Consider the following 21362-nt stretch of genomic DNA (forward strand, 5'->3'; position numbering starts at 1 on the left):
TGTTCAACAAAATAAAGTAACTAAGGTTTGGAACCATTTTACGGTGAGTAAATAGTGATTAAGTTGTCCTTTTGAGGCGAAATGTACCATTAAAATACCAAAAGCTATTAATTAGCTAAAACGACAGTGCCTGTTACTTATTTTCTGAAAACCAATTACACTAGTAGTCGAAATCATTTTGGAAATTAGCAGACAAGTGCAAAACGCCGTCACGTCGAGAACCGGACGTGGTGACGTATAAACACGCCCCTCTATACGTGCGCGTTCACGAGTGAGCTACGAACAAGTAGAGGACGACGAAGCTACACCGAGGGCCTCTCTCCATTTTCTCTCTCTGCCTCTCGATCAGGCCCTTTATTTTCACTTTAGGTTTTAAATAACACGTCACCATGAAAAGGAAGATTTTTGGCGCTGTTTTGGCTATTTGTATCGGCTGGTTTCAAGCCGAAGCTATGACAGGTAAGGACGTCTGCTTTTTTTCTGTTGATCATGTTAGCTCGTGAGCTCGTTTTTCACACAAGGCGTTTGTTGACATAAACACGACTCGGACGACAGATTTAACGTTCTCCTTGTTTTTACTTGACTATAAAGCGATGTACATCGTTAATGAACGTTTGTAACGATTTGAAATTTTGGAAAACCGTCGGGAATTTGTCGCGCACGAGCGAACGCTCACGCGCATCTAGTCGAGCTATATATCAACAGCTGATCTGTAAAATAGTCGTTTTTTCTGCTCTCTTAGGCTCTCCGAAAACTATTTGTTTGTCAAATAATTATATTTCAAATGTTCATGTTTTTAAAATTTTTACGTTTAACCAAACTCAACCCATCACGTGGATTTTGCTCTGCTTTCATCCAAAATAACCTTTAACCCACCCACTGGATTTTGTAACCACCTCAGTTAAGTTACACATTTTCCAAACAGTAGAAGATCTTGGTTGACAATTATTTATGGAATTGCTGATCCAAACTTTTCCAAATGAGGTGTTAATATTTGTCCTTATTCATGGCAGGTCAGTTACCTAAGTAAATGATGTGTTAAACCTGGTAAGCAGCAGGCAATGATAACAACCGGTAGAGACTAGTTTTTGGAGGCCTGCTGTCAAGTCTTGTAAACAGGAGTAGTCTGTAATCATTTATAATACAAGCTGAGGAAGGCAAAATATGTTTCATCCAATCATTTGACAAAGCAAGCAGCAATTTTCATCTTTTAGGCCTCCCTTCTCCCGTAAAAGGCTTAGTTTAAGCTCATTATAATGTTCCATCACTGGAAATGGCACAAATCTATGCAAACCCACTGAACTTGAGCATGCGACCTAATACACTTACTGTAATGAAAGTTCAGTGTTTAATTGGAAATCTAAATCACGTACTGTGAAATTTATTTAAATAATATTCCCACCCTTTTAGAGAAATCAATTGCTTAATGATAAATGAGGGATGATGTGAGTGATTGTTTTATAGTCTGGCTCCATCATAATTTGTTTACTCCTCCAGAAGCAATAGCTGATGAATGGCAGAGTCGCAAATCCCAACATAATCAGCTTCAAGGTCTCCGTTAGAAATAGAGCTTTAACACTCTGGGAGGTGCTTTTCAGCACGTAAGCATTGATGCTTCCTCAACAGCACAGCTTGTGCAACAACAGGTTTACTCATGCAGTTCTGGAGTTAGAACACCAAAGCTGCATGGTTGAAGTTGTAGCATCTCCAGATCAGAATTAAAATGGGGGGTTTCCCCTGAGTACTCGATCACCAGCCCAGCTCAATAAATTGGGTTAGAGCAAACATGCAGCTATTTTGTTAAAGTGTGACGGTTTTTGTTGATGCTGCTGGGAGTCATTTAACATTTTTAAAAAATGTTATTTGTCAGCATGTACCCAGCTTGATGGGTGGAGAAAGATTTGCCCTTCAAATTTAATTACTCATGAAATTGTAGGCATATATGTAATTATACCCTTTCCAAACTTACCTAAAACACTAGCTTACTCACCGTAATCGCTACTTGTCCCCTATAACTCTTGCATTTAAAAAAAAAAAAAAAATTCTACATTTTATGGTGCCAAAACAACAAGTTATAAAAAAAGGGGCACAAAACCACCCCTGTCTCAGCAGGGTGTTTTTACCCTCTAGTTTGAAAAAAAGTCAGGAAAGTGGGTGAGTCCAGCTTTGTTTAGGGGAGAGTGTTGTGGAGAAAGAGGCAAGGGTTTGCATGAAAAGGGGAGTTTCATTACAAGCACTACAGCTGATTTTCACATCAGCAAGATAGATAGTGATTCGGAGAGCAGCATTAACAGCGGATCTGAGAGCAGTGTGGAAGTGGAGGATTTACAGTCCATAATATTGTAGTGATATTAATGTATTGTAAACTTTGTAACTAAATCATTTTGACTAATCTATGCCTTTTAAAAACTGAAAGAGTACTGCTAACAATACTAGTGTTTCCACTAGGTTTACGGTTTTGGGGGGGGGGGGGTGGTTTGGGGCGACGCAACGTGGCCGTTTAGACTCACACTGACACAAGGAGTCATGGTCTTTCGTGACAGCAGTAAATAACTGAACAACTATTTGAACTGTACAACCGTTTGTAATTTATAAATTTAACATTTTATATCTATTTTTATTCACAAACTGTGCAGCTTTTGTTACTGCAAAGTATCTTTATGGACTTCATTTTCTGAGCCTCTTGGTATGGAAAGTCCGAAATGTCTGGCACATTTATTAAACATGTCTCTTATAAAAATTTAGACGTGAACGTGTCGTGGCCAGAAGGAGCTTTACAGAAAATAATTCATCCATTCATTTTATTGAGCTTAGTGCCTTCTTTATCAGGGGGTCACCAAAGCAGAATGAACCACCACAGAAAAATAACAAACAATGCAATTTGGGAACATTGCAAATGATGAAAGATGAAAATTAGTTAAAATGCACATCTATAAATTTAATACTTTACTAAAAGGAAATAGGCCCATAAACTACTACTTATAGCAATGAGTGTATTACAAGTTATATTAGTAAATATTTGTTAAGAAAGTTGTCTAATAATTCCAGCCAGCTTTTAGTGGACTTGCAATATTGTCAAAACACAGAACTTTCAGTTGTTATATGTAAAAAGCATCTGGATGCAAATCTGGATTTCACCATTTCCAGATGCAAAAAGCTCTTGAGTAAAAAAAAAAAAAAAAGTTCCTTAATTTATTTTTGTTGTGTTTTAGCAGACCACTGTAATCCACACGTGAGTCCAGCTGCCCGCTCATAGTGGAGAAATGAAAACAAAACCTTTACGTCACATTTATAAACAAAACACTGACAATCCATGTTTTTAAATAATTTTACTACTTGTTTGAATTACGGTTGGCAACACGACATGGCTTCTTTCTGAACACTGGTAAACAGGTCTTCAAAGCTTTATCATGCATAATAATGAAGTTGCATCATTCACAGAGCGCGCTGATTGGTTCGAACCAAGTCTTTCTCATGTAAAAAGGCTGAAAACTTCGCATCACTTTGTACTCGCTGGTACAGACAGCCAATCTACACGCTGGATTTCACACAATGATCTCATCGTCGTGACATTGCTTCAAAATTTCTTTTAAAACCGGAAGAACAAATTTGCTCGAAACAACATACAAACAACCAATTTTCACCTAGTAAATGTTGTGTGCTAATAGTGTTTTTAGCAACGTGGAACATGTAAATCAGGCATGTCCAAGCTCGGTCCTGGAGGGCCGGTGTCCTGCAAAGTTTAGTTCCAACCCCAATCAGACACACCTGGGCTAGCTAATCAAGCACTTACTAGGCTTTCTAGAAACATCCGTGCAGGTGTGTTGAGGCAAGTTGGAGCTAAAATCTGCAGGACACCGGCCCTCCAGGACCGAGTTTGGACACCCCTGATGTAAATGACTGTCAGCATCTTTAAAAATCTGTTTTGGGGTTTCATGACCCTTTTAATTATTTAAACAATTTCATACTAAGTGACCTAGTCATTATTATACTTGTGGATTTGCATGGTAGTGTAGTTTAAAGGTTCTTTAGGAAATAGTTTTCCACATTTATCAGCATTTAATCATGGGCTTGAACCAAGAAATCTGATGAAACGAGTGACCTTGGGTCAGTGCTTCTTCTGCCGATTAGTCCATATGTTGGCTTGTGAGAAGGTGAACTTGTTGACTAGAACTGATCAGCCTAAGGTAATTATCTAGTAGTGGCAGACTTTGTACCAACTGGATTTTGTACTTTACGTTCTGTTATTTAGTTTAGTCTCAACATTTACTCAATATGTTTTATGGTAATGTTAAATCTAAGGACTTGTATATACAAATATGTTCTTCAGTTCATTTTAGAGCTTGTTTATAGGAGTAGTTTTGAATTTGTGACTACTCTGGTCCACTCACTTAAACGTTTGAGGTGACCTTTCATAATGGTCAAATGGAGGATGATGCCTGTTCTTCTTTTAAAAGGGCACATGTTATTTCAGGCTTAAAGCATGTGTGGAGTCTCACTGCTCTGACTGTAATGTTGATTGTGAAAATCTATCCTGGTTAACGCAAAGATTCCTCCCTCAGCAGTGGACAAGAAAGCGAGTAGTACCTTACTTTTGTTTCAAAACCAAACACCGTGAAAACATGCTACACTGCAGGAAGCGACAACGGGTCTGGGGCTGATCTCAAAGGGTTCTGGTCATTGATGTGAAGGCTTGTTGTTCAAGCTGCTACGCACGTACTTCCATGCCGTTCAGGGTGTGTATTGTTCCAAAGTGATCAGAAGAATTCCGATGATTTTCTCCATGGGGGATTAGCACAGTACAGCCCTGCTTTTCCTCCAGAGTGCATGCTCAGAAAGGACATGCACCACTTTAGAGCGGTTCTAGAGTGGGGGGTTTGTTCATTTGACTGTTCATTTGTGTTTGCATGTTCATTGGCATTTTTTCATAATCATAAAACAGTCATAAAGTTTCTCAACTTGAAATCACCCTCATGTCTTACCAAGTCTGTATGATTTTTCTGTAAAACACATATATTAGGGGCTGCCTTGCCGTCTTGGTTAAACAATTGAGGGGCAGGGTGTTTAAGATCACAATAATATTGCGTTTATAAGATTGATAGTCACTTGATCTAGTCAAAATATATTTTGTGCTTCAGACTTGCAGGTTTGGAATGACATGATGGCTTTATTTATTTATTTTTTCTTTTTTTTTTAAACTAAAGTCTTAACCATTACTTCATTTTGTGTGTGATTTGGTTTCATTTGTTCTCATTGCATTTATACATAAGCTAAGCTTTAAAATCAATGCATGCTTCAGCTCATTGTCTTTTTAAAATGCTTCTAATGTTCTTCAGTTCAGTTTTGGTGTTATGATGTCTTGCATCATGATGCTCAAACTAGTATGTTTCTTATGTATGCCCTTTGTTTTCCATTTCTAACATTTTTCTCTCTTTTTCTTCTCTGCCATTTCTCTTTTCTTTTTTCTTTTCTTTTGCCTGCCTTTCTGCTAATCATTATTCACATCATCTGAATGAACTGTCCACCCTAAACGTAAATCACACTCATCCATCAATTGTCCAGCGGGCTTCATAAAATCGCCTTTGTCTCAGATGAAACTCATTGAAGACAATGCAGAGCTGGATTGCGAGGTCATAGGGAATCCCATCCCTGAAGTTCAGTGGTGGTTTATTGAGGGCGAGGAGCCAGATGAAATCATCACTCAGCTGTTTGATGGTGCAAGAGAGGATCGCGTGCACATCAACGCCACCTATATTGACCACGCCACCAGCTCGCTCATCCTCACCAACCTAACGTTCAACGACACAGGCGTTTATGAGTGCCGTGCCTCAAACGACCCCGACCGCAACGACCTCAGGACCCCGCCCAAAGTCAAGTGGATTCGCTCACAAGCGAACGTTATAGTGTTTGAACGTGAGTTACGTTGTGGAAACGCAGCGTCTCCACTAGTGTAGAAAAGGAAGTCCTGTAGTTTGTTCCTCAGTCCCTCGTCTTGCCCTCTGCCTTCCTTTTTTCCTTTTGTAGTTAAACCTCTTAAAGAAATTGCATTGGTTAGTTAATGCCACTATTTGTCAGGTGTAAATGCCCCGATTTACTTTGATTTATATAAAAAAAGAAAAAAAAAGAAAAAGAAAAGTGGCTGTGATATTTAACATATTACATGAATCAGACTAAAATAGTGTATTTTATAAATAAAAGTTTGATACAGCTTGCCAAAGCAAAGATTCACTTTGGCTAATTGATGCCTTTGAACTACCATTGGTCTGAGGCTGAGCAATACGTAGGTGTGGCTTCAGGCTTTCCACAATAAACAAATGTTTCTTTTTTTATTTATTTATTTTTTAGATCGTGTAGCACAAATTTATCAAAACCATTCTCAGCAGTGTATGGTGTCAGCAAAATTAATTTGCTGTGAGGATATTGGGGCCTTAAAATTCAGTGGCAAGCATTTCTGAAAAAGGGTTTTGATTGTTTTATTCCACTATACACGCATTCTTTGAGAACCTACTGTTTTTCATAACCTCATAAGTTCTTCAAACCAGTTTAGCAACTTTATTATTGCCACCAGGGGCATCATGATACAACAAACACATAAAGAGACAAATCACTTAAAAACAATAAGCTTGTTGCTAGTTGTTCGTTTCTTCTTCCCATTTGTTTTTTTTTTTGTCATCTCACTCAATGTTTCCTTGTAGCTCACAGCCCAAATACACCAGCACCTCTCCCTATGTAGTGCAATGTGCCTTTTGGTGCACATTGTGGTGAACATCTGGGCAGAAATGTTCTGATCCTTTGTCACTATTTTGTTTGCAAAAATGTCACTATTACAGTGCTGCAGAAAATCCAGAGGTTGGTAAACTCCTTTCAAAGGATATTGCAACCGTGACCTGTCATAATGCTATGAAAGCTGATGGAAATGACTGTTTAACTTTTGCTGTATTTATTCCTCGCCAGGTGCAACCATCATGACTAGTCCTGAGGTGAACAATGCGACCTCAGCAACACTGAGCTGCAACCTGACCAACCCTTCTTCTCCAATCAAAGGCCACTATTGGGCCAAGAATGGAAAGAAAATTGAAGACTCTGAGTCAACAAATATGGACTCCTATGCTGAACACTTGTATGTTCTTCACCTCTTTGTAAACTCTGACTAAAGTGCAAAATAATTTTGATGATCTCCTCCCCAGATTTAGTGTTTAATCATCCATCCATCTTCATTTGGTATAGTGCCGATTTAGAGCGTGACTTTCAGCAGCAGCAGTAGTGTTATTTAAGAGCCTTGGGCACTCAAAATTCACTGACCTTAATTCCCATTAGAGCTGCTGGGTCGGAAAAATATCTATGGGGATGCCTGTGCAATGCACTGGCAAAGCTGTTTGTCATAGTTCATATTTGCTCTACAGTCCTCCCATCTTTAAAGCCCCTGATATAATTCAAAAGAAATCCTAGAACAAAACTTAAATGATGTCATTTTGAACACAATCTAGCCAAAACAAAGTTTGTTTCTGCAGTTCAAAACTGTGCACCAAAGCAAACTTTCTGGGAGTTCTTTTTTTTCTTCTTCTCCTGAGCACTTTTGAGCTCATTTGGCAATTTATAGAATCAGTTGGCATGTTCTAAAAATTCTTTATTTAAAAAAAAAATCTTTTTGTGATTCAGTTTTTATTCTATTTATCATAAATATTACATTTCTAAACTAGAGCTTCGCAGCTTTTGATGTGCAACTGATTCATATCTACTGAGGTCAAAAAGGAGAACAGCCTAACCCGCAACACCAATTTGATGTGGAGTGTGCAATGTGAATACACTAGAGGTGTTTGCAGTAGCAGAGCTGGTACATATCTACCTCTGTACGATTGTTGGCAGAGAGTTTTTATAGACTCTTACTGGATCATGTCACATCTTTTTAAAGTTTTGAACAATGAATTCTATTAGCGTACAAACCAACAATACCATCTGCGGTCTTTGTGGCAAATAAAACCATGTCAATTTGTTGTGCTTCTGATCTGAAATGTCACAGGCTGGAGAATGCCGTTTGTCTGATATTTACAAAATGTTTTCTCTCACCGACACTTGTTGTTTGAGTAGTGACACATTTGCAGTCCCGTCCATTTCAATTTGAGGATGTTGGGAGTGTTTAAAAACCATATACCATCAGTATGCATGTATGTATGTATGTATGTATGTATGTTCTCAAATGAAAAAAACTTTGAATTATATTTAGGCCTTAATGCTTTGGTAGAAGGGCTCCCCATTGGCACAATTCTTGATTTAAAGTTGGATTTATTTATTTATTTATTTGCATCTAATGGCGTTTTCTTTCTGTGGTAGCATTGAAAAGGCTGATTACCATCAGGCCGGAGTATATACCTGTGTTTTCCTAACAGAACCTCAGGCCAATGCCACCATTGAAGTTAAAGGTAAGAGCATTTGGGGATGCTTTATCTGTTATGCACTTTTCTTGCTCTTGTGCGTCCACCTTTTTGCTTTGTGAATTCTGGGAATGGCTTCAAATAAACTTAATGCTTTTAACAAATGTGTACAGTGAGAGGTCTTCTCTCAGATCATCCATCTGATATTAAAAGAAAACTTTAGTATTACCAAATTGCCCTCAGTTTATGAATTAGCCCCAAATATCGAGGGGAGACTTTCTGGATCAGTATTACAGATGTTCATTGAATGTTGTTGCACTGTAGGAAATGCAAAGAGAAGATAATCTGGAGGAACAGCCATAGTGACCTTAAGAGCTTTGACCATATGCAGTTAAAGTCAAAATGATTAGACCCCCTGTTTATTTCTTTTTTCCAACACATTTCTAAACATAGTTTAATAACTCTTTTCTAATAACTGATTCATTTTATCTTTGTCATGATGACCGTAAATAATATTTTACTATGTATTTTTCAAGACACTTCTATGTAGCTTAAAGTGACATTTCAAAGGTTTAATTAGGTTAACTAGGCAGGTTAGGGTAATTGGGCAAGTTACTGTATAACAATGGTTTGTTTTGTAGACTATCGAAAAAAATATATAGCTTAAAGGGGCTAATAATGTTGACCATAAAATGGTTTTAAAAGATTAAACTGCTTTTATTTAAGCCAAAATAAAACAAATAAGACTCTCCAGAAGAACAAATATTATCAGACATACTGTGAAAATTTCCTTGCTCTGTTAAACAGCATTTGAGAAATATTTAAAAAAGGAAAAATAAATCAAAGCAGGCTAGTAATTCTGACTTTAACTGTATATCCTTATCAAACTTTCACTGTAAAATACTGTAACATTTTTTTTGAATGCTAGTTTCCCAAACCTGGAGTGCAATCTATAATAAGAAAAATGTTGCAAACAATGGTGTATTGTGCTCTTGATTGTTATGTTCTTCCTGTTAGCTTCCCCGCACATAAAAGCTCCCAAAAACTCTGAGAACGCTAATGAGAAAGACAAGGCGGTGCTGAGCTGTGTAGGCCAGGGATACCCACTGCCTACTGACTGGAACTGGTTCAAGCTTTCTGATGCAGGGGAACAGGTAAATAAATGCTTTGTGAATTGTAATGTGAGAGCGATACCTGACCTTGCGGTTTGAAGGTTGGTTCATGTTGCAGAGGTGTGTTAAACATCATTTGGCTTTATGAACACGTCGTTGATGTTGCTTTCTGTTGAATGACAAGAATTGTCAAGCAAACTCCACTGAAATGGGTCAAATTTATTTAAAAATGATTTTATGAATTCTTTACTTGAGATTTGCTACATGTTTTAAAGACCATTAAATGGGTTAGGACCGTTTATTGGGTTAAGATTAGAGCACTTAGAGCGGCTTATGTGACAAACTGGCATTGCAAGTTTTTGCGATTTTTGATACAATGCACTTAGTCAACTACAAACAAGCTTTCGTTGAATGTACATTGCCTTAATGCAGGTTCACACATCACACACGAAAGTAAATAAACCCCACAATTTGTGCAGAAGATGCAAATGATGTAAATTCCATGTGTTTGCGGCAAACACATGGCACATTTATGTACAAAAATGCCTCTATTCATGTGTTTGCAGCATAAAAGCAAGATTTATTTACTTTTACTTGCTCCGTTGATTTCCATCTGGTTAATGCAACATGTTTCGATGCACTTTCTGCTTGGTTGAGTGTGCGTAAGTTAGGACTGCACGATTAAAAAAAAAAAAGATCATGATCTTTATTTGACCCCTCCCTCAACTTGATCTTAATTCAATTCGGCAATAATATTTTCAAGGTCTAGAGATAAAGGTGGTCGCACAAGTCTTCACAGTGCTTTATATTTCCAAGATCAGCAATGTGGACCCCTCCAAATGGTGTTAAGAGTCACATACTGTATTAATAAGGTATATTTTACCCAAAAATGGTAGTTCTGTTTTTGTAATGACGTATTCGCGGCCACAAAATCACAGATGTGCTGTGCACGCCCTGAATGTCTACTTTAGTGAACAGAACCTGCATAGGCTGTGAATAACAGGTAATAAAGTTGTAAATGATACGAGCGTACTCTGTAGTGAAAGTGAAACCAAAAGCACGCAAATCATTTACATGATCATATCCACCATTCCAATCTATACAAAATATTGCATTTTAAGCAACAGTAGACCTACACATAGGCCTAATATTATTAGTGTTATTTTTATTGTTATTTTTGAAAAATAATGATAATGGGCTACTCATTTTAACATTTGTTTACATCTACTGAATTTTGAGAATATCGTGATCTTTATTTTAAGCAAAAAAAAAACTTAAGCCAGAATCGTGCAGTCCTAGCACATGTATTAGTGCATGCAATGGTTGTGGAAACACAGAAAATAATGTAATTAATTTGTTCTAGTTCTATCAGTTAAGTCGTGGTGTTCTTTAAATTGCTGAATTCATGAATCTATTTACAATATGATTATAGTTTTCTCCAGTCTTTAATTGTACCCCCTTGATCACACAGTCTACCATCTATAATGGCACCGATAAGTATGAGATCAAGAGCACACCCAACAGGACCACGCTGTATATCAAAGACCTGGACATCAACGAGGACATGGGCATCTACCAGTGTCAAGGCACCAGTGAGGTTGGCACTAGTAAAGACCAGATCCAGCTGCGCGTGCGGAGTCAGCTGGCCGCTCTCTGGCCTTTCCTTGGCATCGTGGCTGAGGTCATCATCCTCATCACTATCATCTTCGTCTACGAGAAGAGAAGAAAGCCTGATGAGATCAATGACGGTGCGTAACTCTTAACTGTTCACGTCACAATGATTTCTCACTTTCACTTTTCGTCATTGTACAATGACCAGTGGATGTAATTCTTTAATTTTTGTTTTTGTTGATGACCTCGTAATGGTGCAAGATCCTATTTCAGTTTGAGTTGGTATGTTTCTTTTATTTGCCTGTAGTCTGTGGCTGTGCTCAATTTTTATGATTTCCATTGTTTATTTCTCTGTTCGCTGCTGCTTTTCCGTTGTGGTAAGTGTTCAAAAACTGCATGTCAGACTGAAGTGGATTTGCTGCGACGTAGGGCTGCACAATACATTGTAATCGCAAAAGCTGTGTTTGTCATACACCTTTTGTCAGGAAAGCGCAGTTCTGCAATCAGTAGTAAATCTCCTTCAATCGCTCAAAATGACATCAAAATGGCTATAGAGGTTTCTGAATCGAGTGTTCTACACTATCTACACAGCTGAAGTTCACTGACGCTATGCAAAGAGCTGCAGGCCACACAAAGGGGTGGTGCTCTCCCCCCCCCCCTACCCTCGAAGTTGACTATTTTGTAGTTATTCCCCTAATTTTGTATTTCATTACGAGGTTTAAGTACATTCAGGGGCTCCATGATTTTATTTTTATTGACTTTTTTTTTTTTTTTTTTTTTTTTTTTTAACTCAAGGATAACTGCCTAATTTTTAGTATTAAAATGAGCTTTTAATATGGGTTGCTTTTGGTGCTTGACTATTATTATTTATTTATTTATTTATTTATTAATTAATTAATTTATTTTTTAATTTGAGTTATTTTATTTTATTTTTTAAGGGGTCATTTTGTTTAGAGTAAGGTCCAAGGTAAAAAATATGCTAAAGGTTACTTGTCAAATGTTTTTTCTCTAATTAACAACATTACAATAGTCAATACCAATGACGACATTTTATATTGATCGTGTCTAAGGTAGACTGCGTGTTATCTTGTGCCTCTAAAGGCTGATTTATACTTCTGCATCGGGTGATCTGCGTGACCCACTATGCCTGCATAGTCGTGCATTTATACTTCTGTGTGCTGTTTGTGTTGCTCTGCAATAACCCTTCCAAAATGCTAGCTGGCAGTGAGGCTTTTATGTTCCTCTGCCGAGTTTTTCGTGGGTGTTTTGTTTATGAACGCTACAAGTAGCTCTAACTTGCTCATTCAGAGGTGGGAACCAGCGGACGTGCAACAACTTTGAATCATAAGGTAAGCGCAAAACAAAAGTTTCCATCTGGATCTGCTTCATTGGACTCGACACTTGTAAACACTCGCTCCATCAGCATCGCCCACGTTTGTCACCACTACCAACCCAACCAATCACAGAGCTTGTGCTGTGTGTCGTTGCAATTTTTTTGTTATTGCATCTTTTTGAGGTGCGCCTCAGCCACGACAGGGGCTATGTGACTGCGCAAACGCTGCACGCACTTGGCGCAGAATATAAATCAGCCCAAAAAAATAAAAAATTACTCACCTAAGCTTATTTGAAGTCAAAAATACATACTGTGACAATGAATATTTACTGTGAAGGTAAAGTGACCAGCTGCAAGCCATCTTCTGAGGTTGTTGCTAGATCGGTAGTTTGCGGCCGGAAGTTAATGAGAATTATTTATATTATTTATTAAATTTCACATTTATTGTATTTTATCCGATTAAGACTATACCGTCTTCTGATGCAGGGCTCTCAAACTCGCGGCCCGCGGGATGATTTTTGGCCCCTGCCTTAATTTGAAAGTTTAATGTTAGTGCAGCCTGCGAGTTTGATATGTATAGCACTCTACAGTTTTGTGTGTGGAGCTAAATGAACCCACCAATCACAGTGGGGTATATGGTTCTCAAGGGCGGGACATTGGCTGGGCTTGACGCAGGCAGAGAAACGTTTCCAAATGAGTGAAAGTTACAGCAGCGTTGCCATGGTGTTTTCCTCCATGCCTGCTGGCTGCCTCGTTTCTGTTGGGCACATGCGGAGATTCGTCCGAGCTCGCTTCATTCACAACACTTCAAAAAAAGTTTAAGTTGCTGCTCAGCGGGACATTAAAAATATATAAATGTGTATATAAATCAGTGCTTCATTTGAGCAGGATCTTGAATTAAGTCAACTCACGTTTAAATATTGGTCCTGAACAATATTTTCAACCAATCATCTTACTTGCATTTACAATCGGTAAGGAACTCTGTGCAGCCTAATGTGGTTGTCTGCAGTCACACATCGACGCCTGTCCATCGGCAATAAGAGTCCCCGGTAACCCGGACCAATTATAGTCACACCGTTATTTGTGGGTAATTTGCATCGCGCTACTTGCATTGTATTTACATTGCCTCACACAAACATTACATTGATTTTACATCATATAGAAATGCATCAAAACAAATGACAACAGTGAAGTGTTGCTGCTTTTTCTGTAATAACAGCACAGCGGATAACAGTAAATCTTAAAATATTATTATTATTATTTATCACGGATTGATTTGTTTTCTCAATTTAATTGTTTATTTTTTTCATTTTATTTGGTGTTAAAAAATTTTAAAGAGATTTGATAAGATTGGAATTTTTTTTAACACAAAATAGGATGGAAAACAATAAACTAATTAAAAAATATAATTAATTTCTTGTGGAAAACCTGATGCAGGCCAGCCTCACCCAGACTCTGCCTCCAGTGGCCCTCTGGTAAATTAAGTTTGAGACCCCTGCTCTAATGGCTATTCTTACAATTTATGATTGCATTGCTGTTAAAATTCTGGACCTTTGGCAGAGGGGGTGGGCCGATCAAACCACCCAAACTCCCCCTGATTATGTTCATGGGCTGTCTTAATTACAAAACAATTTGTAACTTTCCTTTTTGTCCGATTGAATCGTTGGCAATTTAGAAACCCGTGCTGGAGATTTACTACTGATCACAGAACAGAATTTACTGACAAAATGCGCATGACTATCACCTTCGATTTAATTGTGCAGCCTTACTGCAAAGGGTGGTTTTTGGGAGTTTGAGCGCTCTCACTGATAGGCTGGAAAATGTGCAACTCTTTCACTGGCGCTTTGTGTTAAAACTGTGAAAGTTAGCTTGAGGAAAAGCCTCTTTTGCTGTTTTTGTAGCCAGTGAAAGTGTTCGGCTGAGTCTGACATACTGCAGTTCAGAATGGGATTTTAAGGTCGAGGTGTAATGCATAATAACCAAGTTGACATTTCAGACTGGTGGTGTTATATTGCCTTGCATGATCTCCGCATCGTCTCATTGCATGACAATATTTTGAGAGAGGCAGCTCTAACTAATCTATAATCCCAACTTTTTATTTTGTTTTTTGTGGTTCTGAGTGTTTGGACATGCTCTCTGCATGATAACCTGGGCCTCTCTGTTTACATTTCAGCTGTGTAAAAACTACAAATATGTTTGTTTGGTTGTTAACTTGTTTTATTTTAAAGTTTCTTTTGTCAAAGTGTCTGAAGCACAACCTTACCAGTATTTTAAAAGTCAAAACCCCCATCAAATTGATATGAATAGTCTGAGGAAAAAGCCCCAATCAGATTTCATCTCCGTTTTCAGATGTCTCCGTTTTCCCCCATCCACACCGACATGAAGCAGCAGTGGTTTAAAACAAAAATGGCTTCTCCAGCATTTTCAAGATGCTCCTTTTTTTTTTGTTTTTATGCTCCAAGACTCCGGAGTAGTGTAGACAGAAGGCTTAACCGTAGCAAAACTTGTGCGTTTTAAAACTAAAATATATTCGTGTAAACGGGGCCTCAGCATCATCAAATCTTTGCTTGTTGTGAATACACACCCTCTAGTGGTCAAGTACACTATTTTTTTTACACTTAATTTTACATTTGTCCTTCGACCATCACTAAAATCAATTTCTAAAATGATTACTTGTATAATATTTTTCTTATCTGAATATGGTCTTGTAATGTTAGTACATTCCTTTTAAATGTTCATAATAACTTCGTTATACTCTGCATAATGCATATTTTAAAATTTTTAATTAATGTTATACACCAACTTTGAGTTTAAATTAACCACATTTATGACTTAAATAATAGTTTAACTTTGGTATTTGTTGTAAAACTGGTTCTACAAATGATAGTCAGTGCAGCTTAAACAGTGTTACTTTTACCATGATTAAAGAATGCTTTTAAAATGTATCAATTACTTTTTAAAATAAGTTTGATCTCCATTCTTATAAAACATTCTAAAGTAACGTGGGACTTTTTTTTTATAAAAGAATTACTCTAGAATGTTAGAGTTAAATTTGTTTATATATATATATATATATATATATATATATATATATATATATATATATATATATATATATATATATATATATATATATATATATATATATATATATATATATATATATATATATATATATATATATATATATATAACACACCATTTACGGAACTTAGTGAAATTGAATGTTAACATCTAAAAATGTTTTATTCTTTCGTAGGAATTCAAAGTAATTTATTAATTTCCAATACAGCTGCTGTCAGTTCTGCACTTTAGCATTTGTCTCTTGTTTATAGATTTATTTATTTAGTTTTTTCAGTATCGAGTTTTTTAGGAGATTTCAGGAGTTTTCGAATGGGGTTTAAGTCTTCAGAGGAATAATGCAGAAGCTACTCCATCTTTAGGTCAGCTTGTGCTACAGACAAATGATGGGCGGAAAACCTCCAAACATATCCTTTCAATCCAGCACCAGACTGCATGGCCGGTGGAAATGCATTATTCTGCATGAAATGTGTAAGGTTAATATCGCTGTTTAGTTGAGGAGTATATACTTAAAGCTATAGAACTCACTAAATGCAGAACATTAGTAAGGTTTTCAGTCTCGCTCTGCTTTTTAATGTAAGTTTCAGTGTTCTGAGGCTTTTGCACTAGTTTTCAGACAAACCTCTGCAATTTAATCATTTTTCCCCCGTTTTTCTGCTCTCTGTAGATGATGACTCAGGATCTGCTCCTCTGTAAGTGATATCTTTTTGTTTTTAAAAATATTTAGTTTTTTCTCTGTAAGGATCTTCAATGATGTTAAAGTGTAGATAGTTGACTCGTGTTCATATGCATATAAATGAGGGTGACCTAAGGCTGTTTTTCAGGAAGAGCAACGCCGCTACAAACCACAAAGACAAAAATGTCCGGCAAAGAAACTCCAACTGAGGAAAGAGAAAGGGTGAGTTCATCTAAAAATAGAGTGATGCAGCAGAATTCATTTTAATTAGTAATTTTATTAGTAATCTTTACATATTAAAAATTAAGCTGTGATTGTTGTTTAATGTGCATTTTCTTTATGATTTTTCATAGTTGAAACAAATTATTAGTGCTTTTTAATATTTATCTCACTATTTTAGTATGTTTAATAAACTGTTGCGTAAATTCCACTTAATTTAAGAATGTTTTTAGTTTCTTTTAATGGCTAAATTATAAATTTTTATACACTTTAGATTTACATTTTAAAAACGGATTACAAATTTAAAATTAATGTTAGACTTCTAACATCTAATGTGAACTTGATTTTGCACATTACTGTTACTGTAAACTTTATTGTCCCCTTTTGGGGTGATTTTCTTTTTTTTTTTTTTCTTTTTTTTTTCGGCAGCGTAACAGATTTACAATGCATATATCACACCACACACTTAAGACAAAAAATAAAACAATATTTATAGAACTGAAAAAGACACTTCTTCCCATTAGAAATTGGCAAATCAATCGCACAAGGAACAAATGAATTTAAATCAGTTGGTCCTTGCCAAAGGAACTCTATACCCTGAGGGAAAGATTTGAAATGAATCAAAATGAGAATGGGATATATCAGGTGTTATCTGATATAGGTTTATGTTCTGTTGTTCATACTACGGCTGGGTGATATGGCAAAAATGCAATCTCGATAATAGTTTTCCATATTGAACGATAATGATATACATTTTGATATAAGTTGTTAATGCTTCCAGATTTAGGAGAACCACAACAGTGACTGAAGCCACAAAAATTATAGGGTTCATTAAATAGCATTACATATTCGGCTGATTAATTGTCGGTGGGCGAAAATTTGGGGCATTCTTAATATCAACACACTTTTAGATTGCCATTGTTGCACATTTCTGCTGTGTGATTGGCTCTCAGATCAATATAGAGTAAAAACATGCAGAGCTTATCATCATTGACAAATTTTATCGCGATTTGATATATCGTTTATCAGCCCAGCCCTAGTTTATACACTAAATAGTAATAAGTACATATTTATCACTAGTATTAATATTATTTTGATCAAACTTCAATCAATTTAAGGTTTATTTCAAGTATAATGGGCTATTTTTCTCCATGTACTTTATTTACTGCTTTGGTATTCTATTAACCCATTTAAGCCCACCGGGCTTACTACGATAGTTGTCATAGTTCATAGTTGCTATTTTCCTTTTATGAGTAATCTTCTACATGTTATCCATGTTTAATTTCTCAATGGCAAGCAACAAACAATCAAATAAGATTTCTAGAAAGAAAAAAAAAAGCTATTGATTTACTTCCTGTCACATGAGGCCTTCAACTTCCTACCCCTAATTTCAGAATTGCAAAATGGATGCAAACTCTCCCAAATAAAGGCAATTTTTGTAATACTAAAAAAATCTTTTGTTCAGAAATGTATATCGACATAATAATGAAGGTCTCTAGATTAATCCAAATAAAACAAAGCTTTTAAGAGATCTATAGTTTTGTATACTTTGTCAAATGTTCTAATGACGGTGGGCAAATTCCTTGTAAGTACATAAATCATGGGTGCTTGGGGAATAATGTGTTAAGTTAATAAATCAAGGTTATTAGTCTTGTTTTAATGATTTTTGATTTCATAATACCCCAACTAAGCCTAACTTAACTATTTAACTAATATCTTTACTTTAAGGTAGATTTTTTGATGCATAATTTGATGCATGGCAAAATCCTCAGAGTGAAATTAATGTCTCCCACTGGTCCCACACTTCTGTACATTAATTTATACTCTAAATCAGGGGTCACCAATCTCGGTCCTGGAGAGCCGGTGTCCCTGCAGGATTTAGCTCCAACTTGCCTCAACACACCTGCCTGGATGTTTCAAGTACACCTAGTAAGACCTTGTTCAGGTGTGTTTGATTAGGGTTGGAGCTAAAATCTGCAGGACACCGGCCCTCCAGGAACAAGTTTGGTGACCACTGCTCTAAATGGTTTAATAAATGCATATTTATCATTAGTATTACTGATTGTGCAAAAACATCAGTTATTTAATAAACTATTTAGTATGCTAATAGAATTTAGGTAATAAAATAAGACATGAATTCATCCTTATTTGTTTCTACTTCAGGTGTTCTCATGACTGCTGTTGAAGATATAAAGATGGTTGAGTTTGAGTTGCACGACTTCACCCTCTGCTTGAGTGTAAATGTCTAGATGATGATAATAACTGGTCTCCTTTTACTTTTATTCCTCTCCATACTGTGCTGCAGACCTTTTAAACGTGGGTTTGGGGAGGGTGGGGAGGGAAGTACTGCATGATTGTATTGCTGTAGAAGTGTGTGTTTAGTGGAAATCTCTTAATGTGGGAATAAATTTCTTTTTTTTTTTTTGTCTTCCTGGCTTTTTCCACTGTTCTTCACAAGTGTTCACGTGTTCAAATACAACAGTCCCGATTCTTTGGCAGCAGTCAAAGTTTAGCTTTTTATTTTTCTGTACGCCTTAATGTTTAGCCACTTTATTGTACATGCTGTTTTTAATAACATTCAAATAATTTAAGCTAACTTTCATGTGCAGTACAGCGTATTAAAGTGCACTAGTCCAAGTGGATGGTCAAATGCCACTGTATTTTTGTCTAGCTAACAGTTTGCCATTTAATAAAACAAGCATATTTCCAGGCTTCATGTGTTAACCTTTAGGACCAAGTGTTAGTACGCCGTGCCATTTTTGCTCCTTGCGTAATCCGTTATAAGTTGTTTTGCAGAATCTAACATGGAGGACAATGACATGGTTGTGTGTGGGATTTTAGTGGATGCTTGTTGCTTAAATGATTCTCCTATAGACGGTCATACTTTTGCATTGTGAAGTATTGTGTCTGGATGTGTGCCATTTGCAAGTTAAGAGATGCATAATTGTAAGACCTTGTTTAAATTATTTTTGCCTTAGCGTCATAGGACATCTAATACACTGTCAACATGTACTGACTTGCACAATCTGAATAAAACTATTTGATTTTAACTGGTCTGTGTCGTGGTGTTTGGTGTCCAGAAGGAGGCGCTGTTCGCTCATTTGTTGGGTTTGTTTGCAGGGAGCGGCTCTACGTGACGGAGCTCACAGCATTGTTGGATTTCAAGCGAGAAACCACTACTGAATATAAAGCAGCAGACTGTTAAAGGCTCGTAAGCTTTTAGAATCAGTATTATTGCATGTGACCCGATTAATAAGTAAATATTATTACTGCTACCATTCGTGATAATCGCGTTGGAGTCAATATTCGCGAATATTTGTTGTCACTCAGATAATAAAAGATGGCAAATGTTTTTTTTTCTTTCTGTTAATACCAATGTATACTAACAAACTAAAAGTAGGCCTACAATGTAATTTCTTAACCCATTTACTTTACAAAGCAGTGAGGCTATTGTTTTATGAAAACACAAGAAAAATTGGTAAAACGTATTAAAAAAAAAAAAAAAAAAAAAACTGAAGGTTGTCACGTGACTATGAACGTTGACCTTTATGGATGTGTGAACTCGAAAAATTAGGACAAATCCTATTTTATTTCCTCGTTTAAATTGCGTCATTTTACCGCTTTTGACCCATGTGTACTGTTTGGAATGTTTTCATCCACTCCGGGGTGATTTTGTGTCTTAATCTGGTCATAACGTTTTCTGGGTTTCAGCTAGCAGAATGATTTTTAGTTACATTTTATTTTCACACACATTTTGAGAAAATGGTTTTGACATTTTTAAACTCGACGATACACTCTGGGCAAATTTACTACAATTTTCTTATGGTTAGGGATGAAAACATCCACTAAATTAAACTGCTGTAGAAATGCATCAGGTTAATTAACACATTTACGCAAAAATAATATACATAATAATCTCTGTCCTGATCAAAACTACTAATGTTTAGAAAATTACAGGATTTGCACTCTTTTAACTGCCAAATTCATAAATAAAGTAAATATAGACTGAATTTTGTACATTTCTTTTTGTCAGTCTTGAACATGTGAAACAACAAAGCCTTTGCATTGTTTTTGATGTTTTGCTTATCGTTCACATGTCCAAGACTGTGATAAAAGGTAAAAAAATAATAAAAAATAGCCAGTCCACAATTACTTTTTATATTGAAAATGCGTCTTTTTTGACATTTATCAATTTGGTAATTACAGAGTTAAAATTGTGTAATTAATTTTTCTAAACAATTTAGTAGTTTTGATCAGGTTGATTTTAAAAGATTTATGCAAAGAAATAAAATGCATTTTTTCAGCAGTTTAATTCAGTGGATGTTTTCATCCCTGACATAACAAAAGGCTAGTAAATTTGAACAGCGCACAAAGGGTTAATTGAGATGTTTTTTTTTTCCGGTCAAATACAATGATCCACATCCCGACGTACATGTTTTGAAATTTTATTTTATTTTTTTCTTTCTTTTTCTTGGAAACCTGTTTGAACTTCGTGCTCTCAAACCTGATATTTTAATTAATAAACAATCCACATTTTATTTTCGTTTCTAAATACACATGAACCCAAAATACTTTTGTTTTAAATAACAAAGCTATTTACAGACATCCCTGTTACTCACTGATTAAATATGTGCAGTATCACACCAACTTGCACATTAGCGACCTATCTCTACATATTTGTTATATTGATAATGTACCATAAAATGTTTTCAAATATTAATGAAGCCATCATACGTTTTAAAGTCTAATTACAGGCATCCTCATTTATCATGTTTATAATACATAACCAATCATCCTAGCAGTAATACTACATTTGTACATTAATCATAAATAATAAAACATTGTTTACCCTGAAAATATTACGCTGCAAAAAAGTTTAGTTTTTCAACCTACATTCATGAAATCAACACAATTTTGTCATTTCATGCATCCTTAGAGTTAAAAGCCTTCTCTGGAAC

The 21362-nt window shown here is 36.1% G+C and overlaps 1 protein-coding gene across 1 annotated transcript; it reads left to right on the top strand.

Annotated features, from left to right (window-relative positions):
* The first annotated feature begins 249 nt into the window (after positions 1-249).
* bsg (basigin) lies at positions 250-19454 on the top strand. The gene is made up of 8 exons (XM_056447391.1): positions 250-459; positions 6955-7120; positions 8332-8420; positions 9390-9526; positions 10956-11232; positions 16177-16201; positions 16334-16407; positions 18568-19454. The coding sequence occupies exons 1-7, from the start codon at positions 390-392 to the stop codon at positions 16392-16394; spliced, it is 825 nt and encodes a 274-aa protein (XP_056303366.1). The 5' UTR covers positions 250-389; the 3' UTR covers positions 16395-16407; positions 18568-19454.
* Positions 19455-21362: the final 1908 nt, after the last annotated feature.

The sequence above is a fragment of the Danio aesculapii genome, chromosome 22, assembly GCF_903798145.1.
Source record: "Danio aesculapii chromosome 22, fDanAes4.1, whole genome shotgun sequence".
NCBI classification, from domain to species: Eukaryota; Metazoa; Chordata; class Actinopteri; order Cypriniformes; family Danionidae; genus Danio; species Danio aesculapii.